The sequence below is a fragment of the Erinaceus europaeus genome, chromosome 5 (assembly GCF_950295315.1).
Source record: "Erinaceus europaeus chromosome 5, mEriEur2.1, whole genome shotgun sequence".
Classification (NCBI taxonomy): Eukaryota; Metazoa; Chordata; class Mammalia; order Eulipotyphla; family Erinaceidae; genus Erinaceus; species Erinaceus europaeus.
The window spans coordinates 14,998,542-15,018,945 of record NC_080166.1 but is presented as its reverse complement, the minus strand read 5'-3'; the positions used below and the strand labels follow the sequence as shown (position 1 = coordinate 15,018,945).

At 43.8% G+C, this 20,404-nt stretch overlaps 1 protein-coding gene and 1 long non-coding RNA gene across 2 annotated transcripts in view; both read right to left on the bottom strand.

Annotated features, from left to right (window-relative positions):
* Window positions 1-20,404, bottom strand: part of LOC132538590 (uncharacterized) — a 313,644-nt gene that overhangs the window by 90,829 nt on the left and 202,411 nt on the right. The gene's annotated exons all lie outside the window — the stretch shown is intronic.
* Window positions 15,905-20,404, bottom strand: part of MARCHF11 (membrane associated ring-CH-type finger 11) — a 122,342-nt gene continuing 117,842 nt past the window's right edge. The window contains exon 4 of the mRNA XM_060191163.1: window positions 15,905-16,588. Within this exon, the coding sequence (XP_060047146.1) occupies window positions 16,266-16,588 (323 nt within the window). The 3' untranslated portion in view covers window positions 15,905-16,265. The remainder of the gene's footprint in view (window positions 16,589-20,404) is intronic.

Sequence of the window (20,404 nt, the reverse complement as noted above, 5' to 3'; positions counted from 1 at the left end):
TTCACAAAACACCATCAAGTCAACAAGATGCTTGTCCTTCTCTGTGACCTGACATCCCCTTGCTGGTGCAGCACCACATGTACCTTTGGATAACTTTTCCTTCCCAAACCAACCCAGCTGCCCAGCCCATACGTTCAACAGAGCACTGCCAACCAGTCATTGCCTGCTGAGACTGAAAGAGTCTCAAGAATGAGAACTACAGGCAAGGAGTATGGCGTCGGTGAAGTGGCCATGCTTATGGAATCAACCTCCTGCTGGCTGGGTAGAGCTAAATCAAAAGCAGACACTTCCCTTGCCCAGAGAGTAGGGTGAACCCAGAGCTGGCTAACAGCAGGTCTCAGAGCCCAGAGTGCACGTAAAATCCAACTGCACGTTGGCTGACCACAGAGCACGACTGGATTCACTTAGTGCTCATTAGGGCAAGTGGAAGGAGACACTGGGAGCTGGAACACTTGGGATTATGGGATGCAAAAGCCCTCAGTGAGAGGAAATTGATTTTCCCCAGTGTTCTGGAAAGTCGCCTTGGATAGTATCTGGCCTGTTATGTATACCCTGAAAGCCGCACTTACTGAGAAGCCAGAGCATTTCGGATGGCACCATATTCCAGGAAATCCAGGCCAAAGGGGTCTTAAGGGCCCAAACTGGAAACAATGAGTGAATTTGGTTCCCTGTTAAAGAAGGGGTCTCCCATTACTGGTCCATACGGAAAGATATTTTCCCTTCTGCCCCAGGTCATAAAACACACAGCACTGACTGGTGCTCTGCTTTCTGTCAGCTGAGGTTGGTGTGATGCCCAGAAAGCCTCTTTGTTTACCTTGATTTTATAGTACTTCTTTGTGTCTTCTGTGTCTCCCTCTTCAGAGAGCTCTCTCTCTCTCTTTTTTTTCACTCTGCTGAGAAAACGTAATGAACTGCTAGCTTCATATACTCTAGGAGTGAGATACAGAGGTGTAAGGGCAGGGGAAACAAATCAATATAGTATGGGTTACTCATAGAATGGACCCTTTAACCTTCCACCTTCTGCATTCCACAGTGATCTTGGGTCCATACTCCCAGAGGGTTAAAAAATAGGAAAGCTATCAGGGTAGTGGATGGGATACAGAGGTTTGGTGGTGGAATTGTGAGAAGTGGTACCCCTCTTATCCTATGGTTTTGTCAATATTTCCTTTTTATAAATAAAAAATTTTAGAAAAGAATGGACCCTTTAGAGAAATTATTTCTCCAAAATGTTGGAACACCCCTCTCACTCAAACATACGCACAATTTCCAGCAAGAAAGTGATATGGGGGAGTTATTGTAACTCTTCACTATACTTAGGGTGCAGTATTCCAAAGAGGTGGGGAGTTTGCTGGGCATTTTAAATGATTGATTCCAGATGGATTCTCCTTCTTTTGTTCTTTTATCTGGCCCAGTGCCTGCACTGTGAATCCACAGCTACTGTGACCATTTTTTAAACTTCTGGATAGGACACAGAGAAATTGAAAGGGGAGGAGAAAACGGGGAGAAAAGTAGACACTTGCAGTCCTGCTTCACTGCTTGTGAAGTGACCCCCATTGACAAAATATGATTCAAAAAGTGTTTCCAAGTGATATTCCAAGTGAATTGTTTCCAGAACAATTCATTCAAAGGTCCGGCCTTAATGGTTGGGGGTAGCAGCAGAATGGTTCTGCAAAAAAGATTTTCATGCCTGTGATTCTAATGTCCTAGGTTCAATCCCCAGAACAACCATAAGCCAGAACTAGGCAGCATTCTGGTCTCTCTCTCTCTCTCTCTCTCTCTCTGTCTCTCTTCCCCTCCCCCCTCTCTCTTTCTCTGTCAAGTAAAATGAAAAAAAAATTTTAAAGAGTCAAGGGTTGACACAGGAAAAATGAGTTTATTTTCTGGTGCCGGTGGCTTGAGATATATGAACATGGCAGATTCATGTCTTAAAAATATTGTGTAGGGCATCTGGAATAGGCCACCAAAGTAAAAACCCTGGGGTGAGGGTGAGGGTGGAAGTTTGGCTTCCGGGGACAGGGGACGGGGGTGGGAGATGGCATGGGACACGGTCATTTGGTGGTGGGAATGTTGTTTATGTACACTCCTATTAATTTGTAGTCATATAAATCACTATTGAATTAATATGAGAGGGGAAAGTTGATTGTATGTCTCAAACCTTTTAAAGCACAGACTGAGTCTTTTTAATACAGAGGCTGATATGTTGAATCTCTTAAAAGCCTAGACCAGGGAGAACAGAAGCAACCGGTGGTATAGCTATAATCAGCTATAATCAAATAATGTCAGCAGACATAAATTATGGTGATGTTGTGTATGATATAGCAAATCCTAACAGAGATTTTTCAAAGTTAACCCAATTGCCAAATAATGTGATTATAGCAATAAATATCTGTTGTCTTCTTAACCCATAGACAGCAGGAACTTCCTACTTCCTCTATAGAGCCTATATTTCCCCCAGTCCTGGAACCTCTGGGGTGGGGCTCACTTTCCTGCACACTCCTCTCTATTAATATATATATATATATATATATATATATATATATATATATATATATATATATATATATATATAGTGTAGGGTCCAGGACCCAAACACAAACCCAGGTTGGATCCCCCACTTCCCAGATGTAGGTAAAACAAAGCGGTAAAGCAGGTCTGCAAGTTCTTTCTTTCTCTCTCCCCTCTCAATTTCCCTCAGTCCTATCCAATAAAATGGAAAACAAATGGCCGCCAGGAGCAGTGAATTCATAGTGCTGGCACCGAGCCTGGGAGACAGTCCTGGAGGGGAATCCTGGTTGAGCACATGTATTGATTGTCATGTCCCTGCTGCCCACCAGCACAGGGGAAGCTTCATGTGTGGTGAAGCAGTGCTGCAGGTATCTCTATGTCTCTTTATCCCTCTCTACCCCTATCCCTCTCAGTCTCTCTGCCATATTAAATAATCAAATAACTTTTTAAAGTTGCTCTCAGTCCAGGGTTTGAGTTTTATATAGGAAATCAGTAAGAGTGGATGCTGAGAGAAAGCAGGGGCGTGTTCTCACACAGCTGCTTGCACGGCTTCGACATTCTGTTGAATCAGCAGGATGCAGTCTCTAAGTCAGGGTGCTCTGATCCTTGAGAATCTAAGACACTTTACTAAGCACCCTCTGTAGGACAGCTTCCAAACTCTCTCCTCAGGGCACAGTATTTCCTATGTATTAGGGGAGGGGGGATTGATGGCTTATAGGAAATTGAGTTGTTGCCACATACATATAATTTCTCGATTTTCTGCAAAATACTCTCACCTCCAGCCTAGGTCCTCCTCCATCATCAGCACCAGGACCTGAAAGCTCCCCAACCCTCAGAGGCCTTTCCTTTGGTGCAATACACCATACCCAGTACAACTTCTGCTTTGTTTTTCCCCTTCTGTTCTTATTTCTCAACTTCTGTCCATGAGTGAGATCATTCCCTATTCATCCTGTTTTTGGATTATCTCACATAACATGACTTCTTCAAGTTTCATCTGAGATGAGGTGAAAAAGGTCACTTCATTATTCTTAACAGCTGAGTAATATTACACTGTGTACATATACTTGGTATTTCAGTCATGTTGATTCCACCCCCTCTGTCTCTGTCTCCCCCCAACGCCTCTCAATTTCTCTCTATCTGATGTCATCTTTATAATTTTTCATGTCATCTTTATAATTTTTTTTCATTCCAGGATTATCTCCCCACCTGCAGGGGGGACCTTTCATGAGTGGCAAAGCAGGTCTGCAGATGTGTGTCTTTCTCTCTAACTCCCCCGCTGCTCTCAGTTTCCCTTTGTCCTAGCCAATAAAATGGGGGGACGGCTTACAACAGCAGTGGATTCATAGTGCTGGCACCAAGCCCCAGAGATAATCCTGGAGGGAAAAAAATTTGACATGAACATATTTCTAAAAACCTATATTCTTTTTAAAAAATATACTTATTTATTATCAGGTATTGAAAGGAGGGGGACATAGAGAGGGAAGAGAGACAGAGAGACACCTGAGTCACTACTCATGAAGCTTTTCCCCTGCAAGTAGAGACCAGGGCCTTGGACTTGGGTCCTTGTGCATTGTAATGTGAGTGATTAACCAGGTGCACCATCACTTGGCCCCTACATAACTTCAGAATTCTATTACAGGGGTCGGGCGGTAGCGCAGCGGGTTAAGCGCACATGGCGCAAAGCGCAAGGACCGGCAGGAGGATCCCGGTTCAAGTCCGAGGATCCCGGTTCAAGTCCCCTGCTCCCACCTGCAGGAGGGTGGCTTCACAGGCGGTGAAGCAGGTCTGCAGGTGTCTATCTTTCTCTCCCCACTCTCAGTCTCCCCTCCTTTCTCAATTTCTCTCTGTCCTATCCAACAACAACAACAACAGCAATGATAACAACAATAATGATGACAACAAGGGCAACAAAGCGGGGAAAAAATGGCCTCCAGGAGCAGTGGATTCGTAGTGCAGGCACCGAGCCCCAGCAATAAGCCTGGAGGTTAAAAAAAAAAAAGAATTCTATTACTATAATATCTTATATCATTACTCTATTGTTTGTTTCACTTCAGGGCTATGTTTCAGAAATACACACTCCACTAGGTCCAGAAACGACATTAGACATGGAAGTTGATGTTTTAGTTCATCAGAGCTGGGAGTCCTAATAGTATTTTAATTCAAACATAAAGGGCTTGAGTCATAACATCCTATAAAAACAAGTTTGCCTGTCACTTTGATTAAGCTTAGTTCTACCAGCCACAGAACAAAGACCAATGTGCAAATGATTTTCCAGAGTATTTTAAGTCAATGTGAAAAGTAAAGTAGATTTTTTTCCTGCCACTCTCTCAAAAGATTTACTTTGATATGGAGTAGGATTAATGTTACCATATATTATTGTAATAATCACCATATAGTACATAATTCTAGACATTAACATGATTACTATATATTACTGTAGTCTTGAAAAACATTAAAGCCACAGCTAAATTATAAATAGCATTTGATGATGCATGGTCATTTGGTGTGACTTCTTAAACATCATGCTTACAGACAAGCTCTTAATATTTACAGGGTCCAAGGGGAAAGTCTAAATTAGTACCAGATGTCGAATCGTTAAAGCTGAAATCAGTTCAATAAAAAGGTTTCATCCCTTTATCTTTATAAATACTTTTGTGAACTCTAACTGGCCAGGTTTTGAAATCTTGGCCTCCAAGTTTATGACCCTTCTGTAGGGGAGCCCAAGATAATGTAGTCACGTCAGGCTCACGTAGATGTCTGAGGCCTTGCACCAGCAGATAACTCTGCGGGAATCCTGTAACCACGAAAACATGCCTTTTCATTTCTGCTGTTCTACATGACATAAACATGTTTTCACTTACTACTGCCTTGCATGCTCATTGTATGACAACAGCCTGCCTACCTGGACCTCTGGGTTTAGCTACTTGTCTCTTTTGTGTACTTTGGAGTGAGTGTACCCTGCTTTAGTCTAGGGGGGCAGGAGGTCACCTGCCATCCTGCTTGCTGATCTAGGTGAGCTGTTGCTAAGATGTAGAGCTGCTGAACAGGGACCAGGCAAGGGGACTGAGCTGAGCAGCTCTCCTGCTGGAGTAAATGTATGCTGGCATTGCTGTCACTGCCTCCTTGTGTCTCCTTTCAGCTTCTGCTGCCTTGCCAGAATAAATGAATCAACAGTGCCTCCCACCTGACTCACAGAGGGACATGAGAGCTTTTCTTCCTACCACGGAACCTTTCCCTCATCACAAAGGCTCTTGTCATGTGCGTGTCCCCTCCAGCCCAATGTCTTCACAAATCCGTGCCCACATTCTATTATTCTACTAGCCACTTCGTAACTATCCCCAGGCCTCCCCAGACTGCCAAGTTGGTTGATTCCATTAAGGATTCAGGAAAGAGGTCCTAGGGTCTCTGGAAATACACTCGATCCATTTAATTAGAGAGTCCTGAGGTATTAATGCCTAACGTGAGGTCTGTTAGAAAAGGTGAGTGCTTGATGGATTCAGTATGAACTTGAACCACTGACCCACCGTCTCCTGGACCTGGGAGAAGAAGGCAAGTGGAAGAGACTAGAATGTAATACAAGGGCTCTTCCTCTTGCCCAGGGGCTGTCGAGACTCCACCTCCCAAGTGGTTCTTCTCTCCAAATTCTCTCTCCTACCCTCCTTCAAGGTGCCAGGCACATGACCAGGGGTCAGTAAGTACTCACTGAATGACGTAGCTTTTCTCCCGCAGACACAGTTTAGTTTCAACCTTGAGCCATTGCTGCTCTGGAGTTTTAGACTGACAGCCATGGGTGAGGTCAGAAAGCTAGGATGAGGGCTGGAGCCCCCCCTTACACACACACACACACACACACACACACACACACACTTCTGAACATAGTTCACGTTGTCTCTAACAGACCCTGATACTAGGCAGGCAGCCTGGAGGAGAATTGTTTTGGCTCTGTGAATGGTGACACAAAGCAAGCTCCAGGCCTCCCAGAAGGTGGGCCATCATAAACTCTTGTCTTGATAATGACAGTTTCTACTAACACTGAAAATCTGCTCTAATCTCCTCATCCCTATTCTCTGCCCAACTCCTGACAAAAGATGTATATTCTTTTTTTTAGATTTCTGTTATCGAGTGATTAACATTTTACAATAAACAGTAAAGGCAGGTATGGGTATATGTGTAAAATTTATCAGTTTTCTGCAAAACTCTTTAACCCTAAGACTAGGCCCTTCTCCACACCAAACCCTGTCCAAGTTCTGCTTTGTGTTTCCTCTGCTTTTATTTCTCGACTTCTGTCCACAAATGAGATCACCTCATATTCATCCTTCTCTTTCGGGCTTATCTCAAGTAAAATGATTCCTTCAAGCTCTATCCAAGATAAGGTGAAGAAGGTGACTTCATCATTCTCAGTATCTGAGTGGTATTCCATTGTGTATATAGACCACAGCTTGCTCAGCCACTCATCTGTTGATGGGCACTTGGTTGCTTCCAGGTTTTGGCTATTCCAAATTGCGCTGCTATGAATAAAGGTGTACACAAATCTTTTGGGGTGGGTGTGTTTGGCTCCTTAGGATATTCCCCCAGAAAGGAATTTCAGGGTCATAGAGTAGGTCCACTTCTAGCCTTCTGAGAGTTCTCCAGACTGCTCTCGACAGAGGTTGGACCAATTGACATTCCCACCAGCAGTGCAGGAGGGCTGAAGGATTTATATTCTTACGGTAATGACAATCAAGTGGAGTGGTAATGTTTGGAGTACTAATTCCTCCACTGAATGTCGCCACTGCACATTTCAGAGATTAGTTTCCAAAAAAACAACCCATCTCAATTGCATCTTCATGACAGCCTCTGAAGACCCAAGGGCCTTCCAAACACAACACCAGTAATGGTGACAATATATTATTCGTCACTCCTGTAAGTCACAGACCATCTGGGTTTGTGCATGTCGCACATACAAATCCACTTGCTTCTCTTTAGGGCTGTTTCAAAAGCACACTCTCCACTATGTTTAAAAGCTCACTACCCATGGAAATTATTATAATATTATTATAAATTATTATAATATTTAATCAGGAATCACTAAAGTAAGGTGTCAGAAGAGCATTTTAACCCAAAGATCTAAGTCTCAAGATCTTATAAAACAAAGTTTGCCTGTCATTTTGATCAAACTCTATTTTCATAGACTCACAAAAAGATAACCTAAGCTATACCCCAGGACATACATGTTAAGTATACATGCTAATAAGAGTAAAAGAATAACCTTACTATTCCAGCAATAGGCTTAATTTGCTTTGATTTGGGAGTTATCTTTTTTAAAAAATTATTTATTTATTTTCCCTTTTGTTGCCCTTTTTTATTGTTGTTGTTATTGATGTCGTCACTGTTGGATAGGACAGAGAGAAAGGGAGAGAGGAGGGGAAGACGGGGAGAGAAAGACAGACACCTGCAGACCTGCTTCACTGCCTGTGAAGCGACCCCCCCTGCAGGTGGGGAGCCGGGGGCTCTAACCGGGATCCTTATGCCAATCCTTGCACTTTGCACCACATGCACTTAACCTGCTGCGCTACCGCCCAACTCCCCTTCAATATCCTTGATATCTTATAATTTTGTAAATCAATATTAAATCACTATTTTTTTTGAAGAATCAATTTTTAGCTATTGTAGGAAAAACACAATCATGGGGCAGGGATCTGGGGAAGCAGAGCTCCAGGACACAGGGTGGGGTCCTCTGTCCAGGGAAGTCCGGTTGACATCATGATAGCATCTAGCACCTTGTGGCTGAGAAAGAGTTAAGATATAGAGTGGAACAAGTTTGTAATATTTTTTTTTTTGCCTCCAGTGTTATTGCTGGGGCTTTGTGCCTGCACCACCATGAATCCACTGCTCCCGGAGGCCATCCTTTCCATTGTTGTTGCTGCTGTTATTGTAGTTGTTGCTGTTGTTGTTGGATAAGACAGAGAAATTGAGAGGGGAGGGGAATACAGAGAAGGGGAGAGACAGACACCTGTAGACCTGCTTCATCGCTTGTGAAGCGACCCCCCCTGCAGGTAGGGATCCGGGGTCCTGCACTTAACCCAGTGTGATACTACCTGGCCCCCCTTTTTTTTAATTGAGGGGCTAATACTTTACAGTGCAGTCATTGATAGATGAGTACATTTTCACTGTTCACCAGGAATTTACATTTCTCTTCCACCATGTCCCTTCTATCCCCCCATGGCCTTTGTTTCCAGTCCTTTCACTTTCAGTCCATGTTTCATTTTGTTTTCTCCCTCCTTGTCCCTATTTATCAAGTTCACATATAAGTGAGGTCACCTGGTATCTGTCCTTCTCTTTTTGGCTTATCTCACTTAACAAGACCTTAAGGTAAAAATCTTAACGGTCTGCATACTTGAGTGATCTCTCTTATAGTATGTAGACCCCTCTACATCAGACTTGTTAGTTCCAATTCTAGTGATTATATCAGATTCTATATTTACTCTGTAACTCCTGACTTTACCCCAAGGATGCAGGAATAGTTCAGGGGTATCAGATAAAGCCTCTGTGATCTAAGGAACTTTTGGTCCATTTATCTGTGTTTACTTTCATATAACCAAACATCCCTGGAGGCAGAGGACACTGGAACAACAGAGACATCAGAGAATTCCCTGCAGGGGGATCACTTCAGGAGCAGTGAAGCAGTTCTGCAGGTCTGCAGGTGTCTGTCTTTCTCTCCCCCTCTCTGTCTTCCCTTCCTCTCTCTATTTCTCTCTATTTCTCTCCTATCCAACAACAATGACAGCAATATCAACAACAATAATAACAACAACAATAAACAACAGGGGAAACAAAAATGAAAAAGTTGCCTCCAAGAGCAGTGGATTCGTAGTGCAGGCACCAAGTCCCAGCAATAACCCTGGAGGCAAAAAAAAAAAGTTTCCTGTGCCAGGTGGCCAGAATGAGAGACAGAGAGCATTTTCACAGGACAGACTGAAACCAGCACTGACGAGTGTGCGTGTGACGTGCATATATGGCCAGAGTTGATCCCCAACAGCAGATGGGAGGTGGAGGAGTGACACCAGCGGAAGGTCTGGGGCTGCAGCGTCTCTCCTTTGCTGTCTCTTTATGTGAATGGAAAGAAAATGTCAGAGTAATGTAATCACACATGCGGCTGGCTCCACACAGGGGAGAATAACCCAACCAAGCAGATACTGTCAAACAAAAACAACACGGGCACTTTCATAAGCAGAAGGACTGATGGCTACTGATTTAGTTTGTGGAAATGCCGTGCTCAACATCTTCAAACAGCAGTTAAGAGACTTGACTCTACATTATATAAGGATGTTTAATGGGGGTAAAAAATAATGAAATATAGCACAGCAGAAGAAGTTTCTGGACTGTCATTGCAAGAACAGTTGATGAGTCTGTAAGAACTTGTAGTGCGTGTGTGTGTGTGTGTGTATGTGTGCATGTGTGTGCGCATGTGTGCATGTGTGTGTGTGCGTGTGCATGCATGTGTGTGCATATGCGTTTGTGCGCTCGTGCGTGCGTGTGTGTGCACGTGTGTGTGTGTGTGCGTGCACAAAGACATTTTTTTCTCCTTTTTTAAAAAAAAGTTATTTTTTATTTAAGAAAGGATAAATTAACAAAACCATAGGATAGGAGGGGTACAACTCCACACAATTCCTACCACCCAATCTCCATATCCCATCCCCTCCCCTGATAGCTTTCCCATTCTCTAGCCCTCTGGGAGCATGGACCCAGGGTCGTTGTGGGTTGCAGAAGGTGGAAGGTCTGGCTTCTGTAATGGCTTCCCTGCTGAACATGGGCATTGGCAGGTCGATCCATACTCCCAGTCTGCCTCTCTCTTTCCCTAGTAGGGTGGGTCTCTGGGGAAGCGGAGCTCCAGGACACATTGGTGTGTGTGTGCGTGTGTGCACAAAGACATTTCTATTGTGTTCATTCCTGTGGTCATCTGGCAGTATGCCTGGAATGTGTCGTTGACCTACGGAAAGGTTCTGCTTGCAGAGGAGATAACAATTAAGGGGACTGTTTGTACAGTTCTCTCCTGGAGGAAAAATGGGCTATAGTTAGCTCGGGTATGGAAGCCTTTAAAACAGTTTTGAAGATCTGAAATCTTTCTCATCATATATCTAGTCAGTGGCTAATGTTTTGGACAAGCTTTCATCAATATGAAGAAAAGCATTGATAACCGAAAATGATTCACTCTACCTACGTGGGAGGGGTTTGACACATTTCTGCCATTTCTCAGTTTTGAGGGTTGTATTTGAAATGTGTTTACTGATTTTTCTCTTGTGTGTTTACTAGTGATTTTACAGAGCTTTATAAAACTGTAAGCTATCAGGCATATAATTTCACATCCATACATGGTCAGTGTACCCTGACACATCTTCCTCAGTGGAATACTACTTGATTATAAAAAAAAATAATTCTTTTTATCATTTGGTGTCGGGCTAGCTTCACGGGTGGGAGACAGACGACCATGGACTCATGGGTGAGCTGGGAAGCAGTATCTCTTTATTCATGTGGAATGCAGCACAATCTAAGCTATCTCTAATCACAATCTTGTCCTTGTATATCCTGGGGCTGCCAGTGCAGATCAGCTTATAGGCTCTCTCCAGAGCCTGTTAGAGACGGAAGTCCTGGTGAAGTGCTTCTGATGATTCTGATGACAGAGCAGCTGTATATATACTCGCCAAGTAGGGTGGAAACAGGATGTGACGTAGAGAGGGTGGAGAAAAAAGAGATTGGTGGAAATCAGGGTGTGACAAGGAGAGGGGGCGGAGCACAAAGAGAGTATGAACCAGTGGGATTAAACCAATGCCCTGGAGGCAGGGCAGTGTTAGTTAACAGTGGTTTATGTAAACAGAATACAGTGTTAAGCAGGGGCGATTAAACCAATGAAACAGAAGGTGTCTTAGAAGCAGAATTTAGAAGCATACTAACAATTTGGAACATAATAAATATATCTTGAGGAAATTATGCTAATTGAGATAAGTAAAGATGTGGAGGACAATTACCAGATAGTTTCTCTCATATCTGGAATGTGGGTGACTAAAGTCAGTTAACTTGTTAAAAAAAAAAACTTGTCCTCTGGACTTTTGAGAACTATGTTGGTCATTGGGGAATGAGAGTGGGAACAGAATTTTTACTACAGAACTTATGCTTATATAATCTCAAATTTCAGAAATATTGCACACACACATGTACACACACTCACAAATATAAATATGAAGTCATTCACAAATATGAAGTCATTCAAAGACAAGGAAGGAATTGTAGGTTCTTGAACTGGTGTTTTCTACTCTGCTTTGGTACTAGCAGTTTTGTTTCCAGATAGTAGATGGTATCCTATCCCACAGTTAATCTGTTTCTAAGAAAGAGAAGATTTTCATTTTTGCATATGAGTGAATTTAGGAAAAATTAATTAGTAGGTTCAATACTATCATGTGACTTTTCAGGAGTAAGCTGACCTGGTGTTCTTTCAGAAAACTGAAAATGGTAGCAGAGCGGCTTTTGTTTGTATGTTTGCTTAATGTCACTAGGGCTTCACCACACTGGGACAACTTTTCATATTGAAAGAGAAAGATAGAGACACACAGAGAGGAAGACACCACAGCACTGAAGCTTCCTCCAATATAGGGGGTAAGGCTCAAACCTGGACCATATCCATGGCAAAAAAGTACACTGCCCAGGCAAGCTATTTTGCTAGTCTCATTGCGAAAAACAAAAAACAAAAAACTGAGTTAATCAATGGAAAGGTGTTAAATACTTTGATGTTTTTCATGCACTGATGAACAACTTTTTCCTTGACTTGTAAGAAGCGTCTTCAAGAAGTTCTTCTAGAAGAAAAAACAGAGGCCAGGCAGTGGTCCACCTGGTTAAGCACACATGGTACTAAGTGCAAGGACCCACACTAGGACCTGGATTCGAGCCTCTCAGCTCCCCACATGTAGGGTGTATGTTTCACAAGAAGTGAGGTAGGGTCTGCAGGTGTTTATCTTTCACTGTATTTCTCTGCATCCCCCTCCTCCCTCAATTTCTATCTGTCCTACACAATAAAATGGAAGAAAATGTCCGACAGGAGCAGTGGATTTGTAGTGCTGGCATTGAGCCCCAGTAAAAAAAATCCTGGAGGAAAAAAAAAAAGTGAAGCAAGTAAACAAGTAAAATCAAAACCAAAAGCTAGAGCTCTGGGAAATAGGTAGTGTATGACCTGTGTATGACTCCCACAGACGGTGCAGCGGTATTCTGGTCTCGCTTTCAAGAACTGGGCTACGAATTATGAGATTGCATACGGTGAGGTGCAGGTGCTGAATAAAGAAAGGGATAAGAGGAGGCCAGGCAGTAGGTACTGTACCTGGTTAAGTGTTTACACTGCAGTGCTCATGGACCCAGGTTCAAGCCCCTGGTCCCCACCTGCAGGGGGGAAGCTTCATGAGTGGTGAAGCAGGGCTGCAGGTGTCTCTCTGTCTCTTCCCCTATCTCCCTCTCCCTTCTCAATTGCTCTCTGTCTCTACCCAATAATTAATTAATGAGGGTAGTAGTGGGCGGCTGGCAAGATGCTCACCTGAATAGTAGACCTGCCTTGTCATGTTTATGACCTCAGCATTGAGTCTGGGCCCCACCATGCTGGAGGAAACTCGTCATGGGTACCTCTTTTTCTCTACATCTCTAGGTCTCTTTCTTCCTCTCTTTCTTTCTTTCCCTCCAGGGTCACCACTGGGGTTCAGTGCCTGTACTACGAATCCACTGCTCCTAGAGGATACTCCCCCCACCTTTGTTGCCCTTGTTGTTTATCCTTGTTGTTGCTATTATTATTGTTATTGCTGTCATTGTTGTTGGATAGGACAGAGAGAAATGAAGAAAGGAGGGGAAGACAGAGAGGGGTGAAAAAGATAGAAACCTGCAGACTCTGCTTCACCACTTGTGAAGCGACCCCCCCTACAGGTGGGGAGCTGGAGGCTAGAACAGGGATCCTTCCACCAGCCCTTGTGCTTTGCACCAGGTGCGCTTAACCTGCTGCGCTGCCGCCCAGCCCCCTCTATGTCTCTTTCTTTCTGAAAATCACTCAGACAGAGCTTAAGAAAATGTGAGGTAAAACTTGGATTGGGTGTGATGTATTGCACCAAAGCAAAGGACTCTGGGGAGTTGGGAGGGAGCTTTGGGTCTTGGTACATGAGGGTGGAAAGGACCAGCCTGTCGTGGGAGATGTGGAATTACACCCATGTGTCAACAACTATGCTGTAAGCCATTAACCCTCTAATAAAATGAGGAGAAAATATGAAAAATCAATGAGACAGCAACCCAGAGTGGTGAAGCCACAGCAGTGACAAGAGGATGAGGAAGAAGAACAATTTATCACGAGAAGGAAAAAGAATGCTTGTAGTAGGGCCTGTTTAGCACTTATACTTCTAGAAACACCTGTAGACCGAGCTCGGCTTTTCTTCTTTCCCATTGCTGGTGTGCATGTCTCACGTCTCTGCGCACCGTCACACCTTCAGTTCATTTGTGGCAGCTTTTCAACTGGGAAAATAGGACCTTTATGTATTGGTAGGATTTACTATGGTGGCGTCACTGAGCTCTGTAGAAACAGTCTCTATTAGTAACCGTTCAAAGGTTATTTTTGGAAGCCTGAAGAGACTGCCTTTTATCTCACATGCTTGTACTAAGAACCATGGGTATATTCCAGTGAGTCCTGCATCTGAACAGCCTCCTGCCTGCCTCCTTATCTTTTCTGTCTGGAAACAGAACATGAAGTCTCTCACTGCTACTCTCATTAAAATGTGCCAGTTACTTCCATTACCAGAATAAAAGGGGAGAAAACCCCAGGTACCACTACTTAGCAATCTGTTCCTGAGGTGCCAATAGCCTCATTTCTCTTTTCCCTTTTTCAATAAAAAAAAAAATGTAGTGAAACAGAAATGCTTCCTGCTGCTGACTGAACACATTTCCCAAGACTTCATTAGGCCCAGAAAAAGAAACTCTGTTTAAATGATTAAGTAAGTATATAAGCTTTTACAACAGAAACAAAACAAGCAATAACAAGAAAAACAGGAAGGAAATCTAGTTAAGAAGGTACGTATAGAAATCCAGATTCTAATAACCAAGGCCATTGTAAATGTGAGGTAGCATTCTTATTCTTTGTCAAATTTTTGTAAGTGTATATGGTGTCATAAGTAATGAGTTCGAGTGTAAAATATTTCTATTCCTCACAAATTTCTTACTGCCAGGAATATCACTAGATTTAGTGTTTACATGACTTCACCGTTCTTGGCAGCCATCATTTTTTTCATACAAGATGAAAGAAGGAGAGAGGAAGAAGAGAGGTAGAGAAAGACACAGGTGCGGCACTGCTTTCCCCTCCTGCAGGCAGGGACCAAGGGCTAGAACCCTGGACCTTGCACAGGGTATGGTGTTAGCACTACCTGGTGACCTGATCTTTAGCTTCTGATAAGCTTGCTGTACTCTTGCACAAGTTCAAAAACAGGTCAGCACTCCTGGAAGCACTGTTTTGGAAGTTAGAAAGCAAGCTGTAATTCTAAGCAATGGGTTCACCTCCTTCTAGCCAGCTGACAGGAGAGAGGGAGAGGTCTAGTGTGAGCATCAAAGAAGCAGTCCCTTTACCACTGAGTAGTATTTCACTGGACAGAGCTTGAAGGAATCAAGTGAAGTGAGAGAAGCCAGGGAAAGAAGGATGAATATGGAATGATCTCACTCATAGGTGGAACTTAAGAAACAAGGAAAGAAAGAGAAAACAAGTAAAATGTGGGGCTAAGTTCAGTGTAATTCACCAGAGCAAAGGACTCTGGGAAAGGAGTGGGGCGGGCTGTGGGATCCTGGTCCATACATGATGGTGGAGAAGGATCAAAGTTGGATGAGAAATTGCACCTATGTGTGAACAACTGTAAACTACTACCCCCCCCCCAATAAAATGATATTTTAAAAAACATACCAAATTGACAGGCACCTTGGAACCTGCACTGAAGCTTTTTCTCCACTTGGAACCTGTCTGAAAAACCACACAGGGTGCATGGAAAGCATTTTAGATAAAATGAAAATTTAAAAAAGCAACAAGAAAATAATTGTGGGGGGGTCAGGCAGTAACACAGCTGTTTAAGCGCACGTGGCACGAAGCACAAGGACCAGCATAAGGATCCGGGTTCCAGCCCCGGGCTCCCCACCTGTGGGGGTGGGTCGCTTCACAAGCAGTGAAGCAGGGTCTGCAGGTGTCTCTCTGTCTCTCTTCCTATCACCCCCTTCCCTCTCAATTTCTGGCTGTCTCTATCGAGTAAATAAAGATAATAAAAAAAAAATTTTTTAAGGGATACACGTTTAAAAAAGAGAGAGAGTGCCGGAAAGGAAAAGTTACACTCCTGCAGACCTGCTTCACAGCTCATGAAGCGTTCCCCCTGCAGGTGGGGAGTGGAGGTCTCGAACCCAGGTCCTTGAGCAGGGTGATGTGTGTGCTTAACTGGGTGCGCTCCCACCGGCCCCCACCAAGTGAAGTGAAATAACCTCAAGTCCCAACTTAGTAGAAAAGCGGTGATAAATAAGAAAGCCAAGCCCAAAGCGAAAAATTAAGCGACTCATTTTTGCTTTTTTTTTCTTCAGAAAAATGTATTTGCTGTTCAAATGTTCATATAAAAAGCATAAATTTTTATTTTAATTTTTTTTTAAATTTCTAAAAAGTTCATAGATTATGTGTCCTCCCGCGTGCTTCGGTGTTGACCCCCACTCCCCCAAGGCACGGGGTGGCCTCCCCGGGCCTGCTGTCACACCGAGGTGACTCGCATCACCACCTCCCCGGAGCTGCTGTCCTCTGACAGGTCGTCGTGGGTCCGCAGGCGGTTGAACAGATGGAAGAAAACGTAGCCGCACTGGAAGCGGGGCGAGCTCAGCTGCGTGGGGTGCACCAGGTTCCTGTTGCGCAGAGCCGTCAAGGGCAGCCACAGAGTCCGGCTGCTGGACGGCTCTCCCCGGCTGCTCTCCTCGATGTCCGTGGCCTTGTCGTAGTTGAGTACGTCCCAGTGCAGGTTCACGGCCCGCCAGCGCTTGAACACCCGGTACACCGCGGCACCCTCGTGGACGATGAGCCCTGGGGTGTGGGGAAGGAAGAAAGGGGAGGTGGAGAGAAAGAGTGGTCACCGTCACAGATGGGCAAAGCTTTGCAGACCGAGTGGGTCCCCCACTATCTGTTCCCCTCAAAAGGTTGGCACTCTGGTTAGTATGGCCAAGGAAAACCCTTCTATTTTATTTTTAACATGGTTTAACATGGTTTACTAATTTCATTTTAATGAGGGATGCAGAGAGAAAGATGCAGAGGGAAATACCAGAGCACTGCTCAGCTCTGGCTTATGCTCATGCTGGGGACTGAACCTGGGAGCTTGGAGTCTCAGGAGGGAAAGTCTTTTGCAGAATCATTATGCTAACTCCCCAGCCCCTGTTTATTTACTTTGGTATTTATGAAAGAGAATCTGAACATCGTTCAATGATCTGTCAGTCTATGAGAGGACCAGAACATCACTCAATTATCTTTCCCTTCCTTCCTTCCTTCCTTCCTTCCTTCCTTCCATCCTTCTTTCCTTCCTTCCTTCCTTCCTTCTTTCCTTCCTTCCTTCCTTCCTTCCTTCCTTTCCTTCCTTCCTTCTTCCTCCCTTCCTTCCTTCTGTTTTCTTTCTTTTCTTTTCTTTCTTTCTTTCTTTCTTTCTTTCTTTCTTTCTTTCTTTCTTTCTTTCTTTCTTTATATTTCTCTTTCCTTCTCTCACCAGAGCACTTCTCAGCTCTGCCTTGTGGTGGTGTGGGGGATTGAACCTGGGATTTCGGAGCCTTAGGCTTGAGAGTCTCTTTACCTCAATTATCTATCGTCTATCTATCTATCTATCTATGGAGAGACAAAGAGAAAGAAACAGATCACTCAGTTTTCTCTCCATAGATAGATAGATGATATATATATATATATGAGAGAGAGCCAGAACATCACTCAAGTATCTATTCATGACAGCAAAAAAGAGAGTTTCGTGATGCCAGGACCTCAGACTCGGGGCCTCCTCCTTGCAAGTCCAGAGCTCTCTGCCTGAGGTCCCACTCTCTCCAGGCAGTGAAATATGGTCAGTATTCATGTAGGACCATATGCTATGGATGTGATTTTGTTCAATTTATGTTTTTAATTTGTATTTATTCATTTTGGGTAAAGGCAGAAAGAAATTGAGAGGGATGAGAGGAGAACGACCAAGAGAGAGAGGAGAGACCCGCAGCACTGTTTCATCGCCATCCCGTGGAGACTGTAGGCTTGAACCCAGGTCTTTGGTCACTGTAATGCATGCACCACCTGGACCCTTGTAAGTAATTTTTATGCAAACAATTTTATTACTTATGTTTAATCAGTAAGAAAGAAAGCAAAAGAGGAAGAGAGAGGGGGATATCAGAACGCTGCTCAGCTTTGGCTCATAGTGGTGCTAGGGATTGAACCTGCAACCTCAGAGCCTCAGATATGAAAACATTTTGCACAGACATTATGCTATCTCCCCAGGCCATCATGGACATAATGTACCACTCAGTTAATTTAATCACTCAGTATCTAGTTCTCTGGAGTCCCCAGTAAGGCAGGCAGTGTGTCTGGGCTGTGGGCCCAACTGGCAACTTGATTTGGAAAACAGACAGTTACCAAGTCACTGCCGTCTCCCCACTTCCTAAAGCCAAATTGGATACATAGGGGTAGGAGCTATCCTTTAGCTCTTTTTACTCTCACCAGCAATGCAGCAGGATACGTACATTAGAGTTTGATATTACTACTTCATTCCAGTCACCCAAACTTTATGAGATAACAGTCGGAGTGAAACAGACAAGGGACCTACTTGAGAACCTTGGGACAGAGACCTGAGAGGAACAAGGACTCGAACCCAGGTACACTGGGCCCAGAGTCCTTGCTCTCGCCGCTCTGTGGTAAAATGCAAAGATGGACTCTCTGGAGAACAGGAAAGCAAAACACCATCGTAAAGCAGGCACTGATGGTTCACAGATCACAGATGGCGCCAAAACATGGCTCCATCTCTGCCACTCACCCCGGATCTTACAACATCCTTTCCTTTCTTTTTTCTGTTCCTCATTCCTTTCCTTTCTTTTCCTTCCCCTGCCCTTGCCCCTCCCCTGCCCTCCCTTTCCCTTTCTCTCTTCCTCCCTACATCCTTTCGTTCCTCCCTCTCCTCTCACTTGTATTATCACCAAAGTTATCAGTGGGCTCAGTCCCTTCCCTATGACTCCACTGCTACTGGCAGACATCCACCCCCTCACCTTTTTTCCCCCTTCTATTTTATTTGATAGAAATGTGGAGTCTAGAGAATGAATACACATGGACTTTCAAACAAACAACAGACAAACTGAAATGAACAAACTGATTCTAAGACAGAAATTGAGAGGGGAGAGGAAGAAAGAGAGACACCAGCAGACGTGCTTCACTGCTTAAGTGGGGAGTGGGGACTTGAACTAGGGTCCATGTGTGCTTAACAGGGCATGCCACTGTCCGGCTAACACTCTATTTTCCCCCACTGCCATTTCAACATGTAGTCAGAAGTGTGTGAGTTTGTGAAGCCTCAGAAAAAGCAGTCCCTGGTAGAAAGTTCCTTCAGACAGAGGAGTGAGGAGGGGCTCTTCTCTTCTGAGAGGGTGACATTCCATTGAGCCAGTGGTGAAGACAAGGAAGTCTTCCTCAAAAATTATCAGGTGGACTGAGTCCTGTTAGAGCAGGTCTCTTGACACAACCAAACTGTATGGCACATCTGAACGTGAGTGCATCGTACAGACTCTCCTGCACTTGGTTAAGAGCACACATCACAATGGGAAAGAACCTGGGTTCAAGCCCCTGGTCCCCACCTGCAAGGGGGAAAGCTTCACAAGTGGTGAAGCAGGGCTGTAGGTGTCTGTCTCTTTCCTTCTCTGTCTCTCCCTCTCCTTTCAATTTCTCTATCTAATAAATAAGTAAATATTTATAAAATTTACAACAGGTATGCTTGGTTTTCTGAACCTATATGGCCAAATAAGTTGATTTTTCTGCTTCTGCTTTTCTGTTTTCTTTCAAACATAATTGGAAACCCAGATCTATAGGTTCAGCAGTATAGAGTGAAGATACATTGGAACTCATCACTGATAAAGGGCTCAGAAGTCCGCAGAGGTGGTAGCTAGACAAATGCACTGACACTAGTATTAATGAAAAACTCAGTGGTGTATCAACATAGTGAGAAACATTCATTAACACTAATCACAAACCTATTACAATCAGGGTGTGTCAGCTCTAAACAAGTACAGCAATGAGGAGATAGATGTCTGCGCCAGGGAAATCCACTCATTTCAGAGCCTTATTCTTTCTTCTTATTCTTTTAATTATTGTTATTGATTTCCTTTGAAAGGCTAGAAATCAGAGCATTTACTAGAGCTTAAAGTTATTTCAGAGAACATGTTGCTGGTCGCTCTCTTCTAGAAGACATGAATCTACCCAAGGTCCTTAAATAAATGCCGCTGGTCTTTCTGTTACCTGTTCAATTAAATCTTGAGAACTACTTGACATTTACAGGAAGACTCAATCCTCTTAAATTCCCAGCTCCACCAGCATCCCTGGCTCCTCAATTCTGTTTCCAATTATGAGTGGTTAGATTTCTTTTTTTCTTCCCCATGAGTGCTTAAGACTATTCTTCATCATTGCGAAGCAAGAATTTTACTGAAATTTGAACAACCCAACCTCTAAGGTTGTCCTCTGAAGTATGTATTTATTTCTCCTTCTTTCTTCCTAGAATTTTCTAGAATTGTGGTCTGCACCTTTTCTGCTAATGGTTATGAACAGATATGCCAACCATATTCATTTTTTCGCCTCCATGGTTATTGCTGGGGCTATGAAACCACTACTTCTGATGGACATTTT